The following is a 12,041-nucleotide window of genomic DNA, read 5'->3' on the forward strand; positions in this document are numbered from 1 at the left end:
ATAACCTGCCATGAAATATCATTGGCTTTATAATAATTTACTACAACTGTTCTTTTTATTCACACTGGATAGGAAATGCTTCCATCTAACACACGGAATACGAATATATACAACGAAAATTTGGCTTTAATTAAAAAAACCTTCATAAGGACAATAACAAGGGAGTTGAAAAAATAATTTTGTGCAGTTTCTAATCACAATCATATGTCTCCTGCCTTTTACAGGGACTGACACAAGTAAAGATGGATTTTGTAAACCAGTTAAAGAATTTTCCTGCCTGTCATAACCCACTATGAAAATATCGCCTTGTTCATACAGTGTAAGAAGTTCTCCTTCTTAACTGTAATTCTAAATGACCATGGATGACATACTGAGTCAGTTTTAAGGACAAACCCTGCTAATTCTTTCCAAAATCATCATATATTTGCAGTTCCCTATTTCATCAAAACACTTCACCAAATCACCATCTTGTAACTGCACAGGGCATCTGATTGATGTGCTGTTGAGGTCCTGAATGTTGCATTCTCATCCGATGCCCGCCATCTTGTTGCTCAGCAACGTCAGCATCTTGGCTTGAGCTTTCTGATGGCCGCGTGAGTCGCGTGAGTCACGCGGCAGTGGTGTGGGGTGGACCGTTTTGGACTGCCAGCAGTCAAAACAGTTGCCATGGGCTCAACATTTCTACGCTGTGAGCCCGGGGAACCCATTCTCCTATGGAATGGTTTTCTGGGGCCCTGCAATGTCACTGCAGGTGGCTGAGACATTCTGGCCGCCACTTATAAGGGACTATACTAAGGAAGCCTAGTGTTCTAAAAACAGGCGATGCGGCAGGGTTGGGTGAGGGGAGGGAGGTTGCTTTCCTAAGTCCAGAAAACCATCTCTGATTTTAGCTCTCTGAGAAAGCTGTGACATTCTCTGCAAGTGGCAGCTGTGGGAGAAGGGTAGGGTCTGAGGTACGCTTGGAGACATGTTAACTTGGCATGATTGGTGGATTCAGCGCCTATGGCCTCCCACTAGGCACTCTGCCCAGATACATTTTCTCCTGACTGTACCTTTTATGCCCCTGGACTTCCCTATTCTCCCTTGAAACCCTTGCGTATGTTTTCGTTTTCTAAGGGAGGGATGTCAAGTAGGATTCATTTCTCTTAATTCTGACTGATGTGCAGTAGCTCTTTGGAGTTGTGATTTGAGAAGGATTGTTAAGAAATCATTGGGTTTAATGAGAAATAGTGCTGTGATTGATTAGCAATGTCTGCCACAGGCACAAGAATTGGTGTCTATGAAATGCATGCCAGGCCCTTATGTGTCTGTACTAAGTATGGTGAAAGAATGAGGATGGCTTTATACATTCTTGAGGGATCTTTGGAGACCATAGCCCAAAGCACCAAGTTTATATATATTTTATATTCTGTTTCGTTTCAGAAAAGATTTAAAAATTTGAGGGGTTGGGGACAGGAATTTTAGGACACGTGGAAAACTGGAGGGGAAGATAATGTTGAACAGGCTGGTGCAGGAGGCCCTTGACAAAGACTTCTGTTTTTACCCCTGGGTGATGAAGCTCACTGTTTAGCAAGTGATTATAGGGCTTACTGATTAAACAGATTCAGAAAGACTTGGAGGAAGGCCGTGGGTCCCAGGCATGGTGGGAATTTCGGGCAGAGCATTTCTATGTTGCACATCTGGTGTATTGATGTGCAACCCCTTGGTTGACAGCTGATGATACTGTATGTTGAAAAGCCAAGGAGAAATATATTTGCATCCACACACACTTATCTTTTTTGGGGTTAATCAAACAACCTGGGGATAGTTTCCATATCATGCCAGGACCACTGTCTCTCACTCAGCTCTACCTAGAAGTCTCTGGTGTACAACTCTACCAAGAAAGAAAACAAATCAGTGACATTGTGTGGTAGGAGCTAATGATGCTATTTTGGGAAGAACAACTCATGTCTGTCTCTGGAAAACAGGATCAATCACTTCTTCATATCTTAAGTGATTTAAACTGAAGCCAAATTTTGATTTTTAATGTGAATCATTAACAGGTTGCTCTTGGACAATGCCATTGTCTGTTGATTTAGGGGACCATGTCTAGCCAAAGCCAGTCACCTCTAGCTGCTGATGGCCTGTGGGTTTTAGAAACTGTCCGATGCTCCCATTAATACTCTCCTGTCAATTGCACACAACTGATTTCACTTACACGTCAACATGGCAACATACCTTTTCCATCAGTAAACACCTGCTCCCTTCCCCATTCGGAAACTGGGAGAGTTTGAAAGGAAAAGAAGGCAGATGTTTTCATTCATCTGCAAATCCCAGGAGAACATCCTTTTGGCTACCTGTTGAGTTTCTTGCCACTCTGGGGATCCCAAGCTTTTCCAAAGTTGCAGGCAAAGATTTCCTCCTTCCTGGGCACAGGGGTGAAGCTTCCTTGGCTCTTAGGCCAAGGGTCCAGGGTGCAGGGGTGGAGGTGTGGTGGAGGCGGGAGGGCAGCATTAAAACCCCAGCAATGTTATTTCTTATCCAACTCTGCATTTCACTCTCAGAGAAATGAATTTCTTACTGGTTTCCATGAGACATAATCCTGGTGAGAGCATCTCGGCAGTTTCACTGTCTCTGGAACCTTCTAGAGGTGATAGATGGCTGGCTATAAATGTGACTGTAGTTGCCTCATCATTTGTTTTCAGGCAATTTAAAATTTCTATTTCTTTCTGCTGATCACGATTGTTGGCATATTGGCATTGCCAACCAATTTTTAAAGCATGTGAACATCAGTGGGATTTATCACCACTCACCTCCTCTAACTGGAAAGACTTGTTCTAACACCACAGAGGAGCCTCCTCCCCGAAGTTTCTGAGAGCCCAGAGCGGGAACTTTGGGTTCTAGACAGAAGGCCTTGGAGGAGGTCGGGAGGGGGGTGGCGCCCTGTTGGGAGGTGGAGCCTGGGGCGGAGGGGGGAGGGTTGAAGGTGGGGACGGGATGGGAGGGGTGGGGGCGCTGGGGGGCGGGGGAGGGCAGTGAGGAGCTGGGGGTGGGGGGGTGTAGATGGGGGCAGGAGGCGGCGAGGTGGTGTGGTAGGCGTTGTTGAGGGGATACTTGGCCGGCTGGTTGTTCTTGACTCTGGTAAAGTTGATACAACGCCCCTAGGAGAGAATCAGAGAGAAGCCAACGTGAGTAGGTGGCCTTGAGGTGGGCGGCTTGAAAACAGACACCGTTGGTGACGACGCTCCACTGACATATAGTACAACTTGGCAACAGATTAGCTCCTGATTCCTTGTCCTAGGCTGTGCTGCAAAATAATTTGTTAAAATTCATTTTTTCCTGGAGTCTGTAGCACTCTCAAGGGGGAGGAGGAGAAGGGGATTGACCTTATTGGACACATGGGGTCAAGCTGTGTACAAAGGTCATCGAATTTAACCTCCTCAACAGCCTTGCCAGCCAGGTATTATTAGCAAGTGTTCCATTTCACAGATGAGGAAATCGAGGCTCAGAAAAGCTAAGTCACTTTCCTAAGGCCAGACCACGTGGGAGAGGTGGGGTTGGTGATTCTAACCCAAAATAGACGCCAGAACTATTCTTCCTGCTCTGCTTCATTGCCTTCTGAAGAAAGGTGCCCCACATTTTATAAACCAAAGTAACTGATTTCGATTCATTCCAGTTATCCTCCTGGAAGTGGCAGAATGTTAACAACATGTGATTTTCCTATATTGTCACTCAAAATCTGTGATGTGAGTTGTCACGAATGTGGCAAAGCAGGGTGGTGTTCAGAGGCCCTGGTGGTTTGCTTCCCCTCAGCCCCTGTCCCCCTGTCAGCTGCCGGCGCTGGGTAGTCGGGGAGGGAGACAGCTATCTTTACTGATGCCAAAAAGCCAGTACAGCTACCCTGCCTTCCCTGAAGCGCCAGTAAATAACAAACAGTTAATCCTGCCCTCGTTCTGGTTATGGGGTTCCCTCTCCTTCTAGATGCTGCTGCACCTGTCCAGGCACTCTTAGGTTCTTAAGAAATATAACGTGGAGATCTTTTTCGCCAGGCAGGCATGTACCCTGAATTCTGTTTTTCCCCAGCCTTCATGGGGACTCAAATGGCCATGCAGAACAGACACCTGGAAGCCCTCTAGCAGCCTCTTGAGAGTCAGAGTCTGAAGCCAGCCCCAAGGAGCCCTGTCTCCCCGGTGGCGCCTCCTTTCTGCTCTCCAGAGCCACAGGCGCACCTTCCCTGCCCCCCAGCAGACACCCCTGGTCTCAGCCTGCACTCAGGAGCCTCCATGCAACACTCGGCTCTGCAAGGGAGATGGGGCTCTCCTGCCCTCCACGGTCCCCTTCTGGGGATGACCCCCTTCACTGTGCCTGTAAGATCCTCCCCTCCTTGCCTGGGCCCAGAGCGTGGGTCCTCCCTCGTGCATGTCCTGGATACCTGTAGAGCCCCTCTCCTCGGACGCCGGGGCAGGGTCACACCTCTCTGGGGCTGCCCCTCCCTTCTCTTTCTGCTCATTTTAATCCAATTATGGACACAGTGCCACACCGGGCCTGGGGCTGGGGCATGTGGCTGCCCCTGGCCTTGTGCTCCAGGAAGGATGCCCAGCCTGCACGGGATGTGTCCAGAGAGCCTAGAATTTCCCTTTCCAGGCCTGTTAGGGAAAGGCCTGAAGGGGAATGCAGAGGGTGAGGTGTGGAACTCAAGGATCCTCCAGGACAAGAGAGAAATACAAGGATGTGTTGGTTGAGACCTGGCTCAGGGTGAGTCACAGCAGGGACACATGCTTGTGGGGGCCAGTGAGGCCCAGAAACCTTCCCTCACCTGTGCCCAGCACCACTCAGCCTTTAAGTCAGAAATCGAGTCCCTTTTCCTCCACACATTCTCCCCTGATGACTCCAGCCTCCACTTCCCTTTGCTTCCTTGAGTTCTCTAGTTACTGAAAGGGCGGCCTTGCAAAAATAACAGGAAAATACCTAATTCCACAATTTCCTCCCAAACAGTTAAAGATCAATCCTGTGAGTTCTCTCACTAACAGGCACCCCGTGGGAGTTCTGTTTGGCACAACACCTGAGAAGAGCTGGGCAGGTGGAAAAGAGATATAAATCTTTCTCTTAAAATTGCTTTTTAGCCTTAAAAGTTCCCTGGTGAATAGCAGGGGTGTGAGCCTCGGGCCTCAGACATATCTCAGGGACAGAGTCACATATCCTGTCACAATCCCATCTCCAGGGAAATGGGGGGACCCAATTCTTAGACTTGGACCTGCTGCCACTTCTGCTACCATCCTGCCGCGGAGAAGAAAGAGAGGAGAGGATATAGCAGCTGCTCAACTGTACCCCGCTATTTTACAACCTCCCCCTTTAAAAAGTCTGAACAGCTGGTTTTTGGGGCCAGCACATCGTTCCTTTTTAACCTTTGTGCTGGTCCTTTTTCTGCCCAGGAAAAAGTAGATAAACTTCTTTCTATCCTAACCTTTGCCTGGAGAAATCTTTCTCAAAACCCCCGTGCACTGGCTCACGCCCTAACAGTTACAGTCTACACCACACATTGCAGCCTGCATCCATGATGGCTTTATGTGTAAATGCCTTGTCTTTTTGACCAGATGAGAAAGTTCTGGAAGGCTGTGACCTTCTTTTTCACTTTGCTGCTCCCCAACCCAAAGCCTCATGGGGTGCTCTGCATGGGAGGGACTCAGTCAACAGAGTCATTTGAAGCCACTTGGGACAAAGTAGGGGCTTGGGTAACATTAGCAATAAACTGAAAATTCACTCACAAGACACTGCATTAGCCAGAGAGAATCTTGGTAAGGAAGGGCCAAGCTTGGCTGGACGGCAGTTGGTTTAGGAGCTACAGCACCATGTTTAGACGCCAGCAGGCCAGTTTCTCTGAGCTTGCATTTCATGCGATTAAACCAGGCGCTAACCTTGTCAGGTTCTGACTGGGGGTCCACTGACTGCACAAACAAGTTACCACCTTCTGGCTGCAGAACTCCCAGCTCATGTCCAGGCTTTCGGGCATTACGTTGATTTTGTAACCCAGTACCGTCCATTCCCGGTTGTCCAAGCAGCTCTCTTTTACAGCTTTATAAATCTAAGCCTTGGTTACAGTTTATTTATGATTCTGGATAAAGCTCGTCCCCTTAAGATGTGAGGGCCCTAATGATTGCCATCTGTGATGAATTCCTGTGAGGACAACTCAGAGTTGGGATTTACTGTGCTATCTAGGCTGCCCTTCCTTCCGAGACATGCCAAGTCAGACCAGGGGGCCCAGGAGACTCATCTCCTTTAAAGGTGAAGGGAAATTCTGATCCTGGGGAATGAGCTGCTGGTGCCGGCGGTCAAGTCCCCGTCTGGCTTCAGATCTCGGCTAGAGCTGGCCACGGGCTGGGGCAAAAGAGGAGGCTAATTAATGCAGAAGCCCATTTACTTATTTCCTGCAGTTGTCACTCTTACTATTCTTACCCAGAGGCTGTTTTATCCAGAGATAAAATCAGAAGCTCCCAGCCTTCTTCTACCAATAGGTCTGTTTATAACCCATATCAGGAGTCCCACATGTTTTCAAAAAGGTCCGAGAAGATCCACAGAACAAAAGATGATCTCTCACATCTGTCAGCTGAAGATGGGATGAAAGAGGGCTGGAGGTGGGAGTGAGGTGGGGAGGAAGACCGCCCTAGGTCAGCTCCTCCAGCTGCCACCAGGCCTCTTGTCCAGGGCAGCAGAGGAATGGGGGCAGGGCGGGGTGGGGGAGAGGCAAGGAGCCCCCCTTCCTATGGGCAGTAAGACCCCAGGGGTGCATCCCTGGTTGCCTATTCCAGAGCCATAGGGCTCGGTTCACTAGAGACCCCCAGCCCATGAGAGCTGAGCACAAAAGCCCAGAGCTCTTGTTAAGCAGCCAGAGGGGAGGGGGCAGGCACACAGCCTCTGCCTCACCCCCCACAGTGTGACGTGGGTGGGGTAATCGCAGCACCCGGCACTTACAGACAGTATGAGGATTCCCCTAAGCAGTGCTGTGAAGGGACTGGGACTGTGCCTGGCATGTGGTGTTTGGTAAATGGAGCAGAGTCTGATGCTGTCGGATGATCAGACACAACAATGACCCTGCTGTGGTTCAGACTTCTATTAATAGTTTAGCACCTTCTGAGTGAGCTGCAGACTAGAGCTTCCACACTCCACGCCTGGCTTCTATAAGAAAATTGGCAAATAGAAAAAAATGTAGCGTTGGATCTGACCAAAGCAGCCCCCGGAGCTGGCTCCCTTACGGCCCCTCCTCCCTCCTCCCTTTGCCACGTAACTCCTGAAACTCACGTCTTACAGGACCTCCCACAGTGCACTGCGCACACAGTCGATCGGTGATGTATTTACATGTACTTATCTCCCTGAAAAAAGGTACGGACTCAGCATAAACAAATCCCTGGGGTAATTTACAGTAAGACCCACGGTCTTCATAAGAGGGGTGTGGCTACAAATTAAGTTCTTAAAACCTGGAGCCAGAGGCGCCAACACAAACACAGTAACACTTAGACCATATAATTGGCCTACAGATCAGTTTACACATCATTTTTTGCTTGCGAGAGGATAATAGAAAGGCCAGATGTTCTCAGTGTCCTGTATGCCAACAAATCTGCACCAGTGTTTGGTTAAAAGGTTGCTAGGACGATTGGAGCTCTCGCTGCATAACACTGGTCTCTCTGTAACCCAGTTTAATTTTCTACAGTATTGTTTTCGGGTGGTTTGATTCAGGTCCAAGATTTGGCTTTGACCTCAGTTTACCTCGACTTCCTCATTTACAGGAACGAATGCCAAATATTTTCGCACATTAGCAACAAAAAACTCAGATTAAATTCTAAGAAGAAAATGCAGCAATAACTCATGCTAAATGGTGGCTTAGCAGGATGCTAGACGGCTTTCCTCCTAGGCTTGAAAATGCCATTGTGACGTGGCTGTATCTAACGGTGGTGGGCGGGTTATTAGAATTGGCCAGGCATGTCATCTTCTTTATTTATTATCAAAACCCTATAAGCTAAGTATCATTATTTTCATTGTACAGAAAAGACGCCGAGGCCTCAGACTTACTTGAATAACCTGCCCAAGACAACCCAGCCAGTAAGTGGCAGAGTAGGATTAAAACCTCGCTCTGTTTACCTCAGGAACTCATCCTCTTTTTACCGTATTATCCTGAATGGACACTAAAAGTGCAACGAATTTCTTGAAGGACTTGTAGATAGTATCACACATTGTATCACTTGACCACAGCTGTCAAGAGATTCTTCCAGAAGCTATGTCTGGTCAGTTCACTCTCCGGCTCACACTTCTGCAATGACTCCCTATTACCTTTAACATAAAATCCAGACGCCTCCAGTGGCAAGTGCAGCCCTCTGTGATCTGGTCCTTGCTTACACCTTTCAATTAATTGCCTACTCTTTTCTTCCAGGATGTCCAGGCTGGCCTATCCTAAGCCCTCGCCAAATTACTGTTCAGTAAAGAATATAACATGCCACCTGGTGTTCTTCTCTGAATGTTTCCAACTATAAACACTGTCCCCCAGCTGGCTGGTGAGCATCACTGAGGAAACATCAGGGTCTTCTCCTCTTCAACCTAGTGCTGCTGTAAAGAACTCAGGTTCAAGTTTAAGTTGGCACTCAGCAAATACTGCTCACATACCTGAGGGTCTTTGAGGTGGAGCAAAACCTCTTAGAAAGCTCTGATTTTCCCTGCAAGCTTAGGTTCTTGGAAGGTCAAGGGTCCATTAACATGGCTATGACTTCAGGGTTCCTTAGTCACCTCCCCATAGCCTCTTTGACATCTAGGCCTTTGAGGAGGGGATGGCAAGAATCCTATGTGTTCCCCTTGGTTTCCACTCTTGAAATGTTAACATGTTACCTTTAGAAATACCTTTTGGGTTACTTTTGCATTATGAAAGGAAACTGTCCCTCAGCAAAACCCTTTGCCCAAACTGGAGGTGACACACTCTGCAATGATTATGGGATAGTCAGGATGAAAGACCTTGTTGATCAGGTTCTGGCTTTTCTCACAACTGAACTGCAGACACGGATGGTCCAAGGAGTGTGGAGAAAGGAGCTGGTGGTGTGGGGCTGTGGTCCGCCGCGTGGATCAGAGGCAGGACGCAGAACTCTACATCCAGTGCTGCCACTACGCACTCGCTGGGAAACCTGGGACAAGTCATTTTCTCTCTACAGGCCTCAGCTTCTTCACCTGTACAATAAAGCTGTGGCATTAGCTAGATGACATCCCAGGGCCTTCCAGCCCTAATATTTTGATTCCATCCAAATTTGAATTGCTTTGAAATTCTTCACTTGGATACTTTGAAGACTCTTGGGGCAGCCAGTTTTGCACATATTTTATACTATTACTTTGGCTAACTCTTTGCATTGCATATTTCCTGGTTAGTCATTAGATTTTTGAAAATATTAATAAATTAAAAATTCAAAATTGGAGGCGCCACCTTCTGTTCTTCTGTTGTAGTAAGGATTCAAGCTTGCCTGCAAGTTCTGAATTTGGGTTTCTAGGATGACAGCGGAGATGGAGGAAGCAGTGTAGGCTGATTGTGTGCAAAAGACTTGCCAGTGGTGAGGTCATATGTGTTGAGTGTTATGAAACATCTGTTTGGGCACCAGGCACGCTCAGTGGAGAGGAAGCTGGCCTTCAGAATGGTTAAAAATATGCTACGGCTCCCACAGATTAAATAGTTTCCTATAAACAGAGGTCATCTAAGGAAATTGGATTTCACAGGAAGAATACTAAAATAATCAGATGGAAAAAGTATACACCAAGTTTCCTCTGACAAACACCTTTTCTCTCTGGACTACTTCTCCCATTGGTTGTCTTGTTTGGAGGACTGTAGGTATTTCTCAAGTTACACATGGATTAGGTTTCCAAAGTTTTCTTGGAAGTCAGTTGTTTGGAATTCGGACAATAGTCTCTAACTTAAATTACTTTTGTAAATGGGGGGTGGCTCTCAGGGTAGACCACAAAAGCTCACTGGCGTATTTGAAGGCCATTGATATAATCCTACTGAAGTTGGTGCTCTAGTGACGAGTTAGACACGTGAACAATGAATGGATGGAGGGCTGGATTGAATGACTTTATAGCACCTTCTACCATCTATGACTCTTTTCATTTGTTAATTCATTTGTGCATCCATCGTCTGACAAATGGTTTTTGAATGCTGACTGTGACCTGAACACCTCACCAGGTGTTGCACACAGTGTTGAGCAAGTGCTGAGGTCCTTGCCTTCATGAAGAATATCATCCAAAGGTGGATACAGACAGGAGTCAAATGATGCCACAAACAGATGGACCCCAGCAACTATATTTGTGACCTGTGATCCTGACCTTGGCCGCGGTTGATTGGACCTGAGGTGGACACCTAAGCTGAGCTAGGCCAGTCAGATTCTCTTTCCTGGGAATCTGGTATGGCCCCTGAGAGACAGGCAGGCAGTCGGTTAGAACTGACCCTTTGAATAGAGAGAGTGTAAGTGGGAACTGGCCACAGTCAGGGAGAGGCTGAGAAAGTCCTGATTCTATTTTTTTAAAGATCTTTCGTACCCAATCACTCCTCCCCGCTATCACTGTCCCTCATTTTCTATAACTTGGCCACTGAGTAAACTGGTCTTCCTGACTTCAGCCTTTCCCTTTCACACTGATATTTCGGTTTCCATATAAAATTTATACACATGCACATACACATATATAAATAAAAATGTGTATGCACATGTGCATGCATGCATATACACCTGGACATATAACAATGTGTATGTACACAGACACATTCACAGTTACCTTTCTGCTGAAACCCTTCAATGCCTCCCCACCTTCTGCAGGATAATATCCAAGTTCCTCAGCGCAAATGGGCCCCTGCTCCCTTTGCGTCTCTCTCTGCTACTCCACTTCCTTTTCTTTCTTTCAATCCCACACTTCAGCTTTGGCCCATCATTTGAAATGGGCCCTCCCTTGTCTTCTGACAGCATTCTTTTCACAGGCCCAGACACAAAATGGCCCAGACTTCTGTCTTGCTCCTTCCCCTTCCCCAAAGCTAGAGCCCAGGGCAGAGAGAAGGGTGTGTTGTGGGTGGATGCTCCAATCCTTCCTGGCTTCCATTTCTCCACTGCGAACTTGCCTCGCCTATAAATCTCATTAAATAGCCGGCCTTTTATGTGCTGTTCATGGAAAAGGATCCAAGGTCAACTCTTTCAGTTATTTGATTCATTTTGCTGACACACATGCTGGCGCACTCTACATAATAACGTCTTTGGATGCCAAAACGAGGGCAAGATGAAAGCATGAAGGAAATATTTGGTAACATGAGGAAACCAGAAAAATGAAGGAAAGGGTGGAAATAAAATGGCCTATCTTTAGTGGGTCACACGTAAACATAAGTTTTGTCAAGAATTAATATTGAGATATGACTTATTTAACAATAAAATCCCCCTTTGTCATCTGATTACAAAGTTCTATGTTTTCTTTGTTGAAAATTTGAGGAATATACAAAGGAATGAAGAGGAGGAGGAAGGGAGAAGGGAATGTTAAATTACAGCACTCAGAGCTCACATTTTGTGCCTATCTTTTCAGAACACACACTCACACATACACACAGTGCTGCATATATTTACAAAAGGGGATCATCTGTATGAAAGTTTTAAAATAATATGCTGTGATCATTTCTCCCCTGCCATTTTCAACAGTTGTATTATCTTCTATCACATAATTGTGTAACAAAAACAGTTATTAAATTCTTTGTTGTTAAGAATTAAGAGTCTATCTAATTTGTCTCTATTATAAACAATGCTATGATATAACTACTCATCCAGAAATATTTTCATACATTCATCAATTGTTTTAGAATAAATTGTTAGAGGTAAATTGCTGGGTCAAACTTTATGTACATTTTAACCGTTTTTGGTAATACACCGTCAAATTGTTTTCTAGAAAAAGTGACATTCATTTGTAGTCCTAATACTATTTTGTGAGAATTTCTATTTCCCTACACTTTTAATTACAGTTTTATAGTTATGAATTTTGCTAATTTGTCAGAAGGAATTCTATTATTGTTT

General features: G+C 46.2%; 1 protein-coding gene across 1 annotated transcript in view; it reads right to left on the bottom strand.

The window, feature by feature from the left end:
• Positions 1–2,805: 2,805 nt before the first annotated feature.
• ANTXR1 (ANTXR cell adhesion molecule 1) overlaps positions 2,806–12,041 on the bottom strand; it is a 220,168-nt gene continuing 210,932 nt past the window's right edge. The window contains exon 18 of the mRNA XM_069494028.1: positions 2,806–3,140. Coding sequence (XP_069350129.1) covers positions 2,880–3,140 — 261 coding nt within the window. The 3' untranslated portion in view covers positions 2,806–2,879. The remainder of the gene's footprint in view (positions 3,141–12,041) is intronic.

Source organism: Eulemur rufifrons, chromosome 19, assembly GCF_041146395.1.
Source record: "Eulemur rufifrons isolate Redbay chromosome 19, OSU_ERuf_1, whole genome shotgun sequence".
Taxonomy (NCBI): Eukaryota; Metazoa; Chordata; class Mammalia; order Primates; family Lemuridae; genus Eulemur; species Eulemur rufifrons.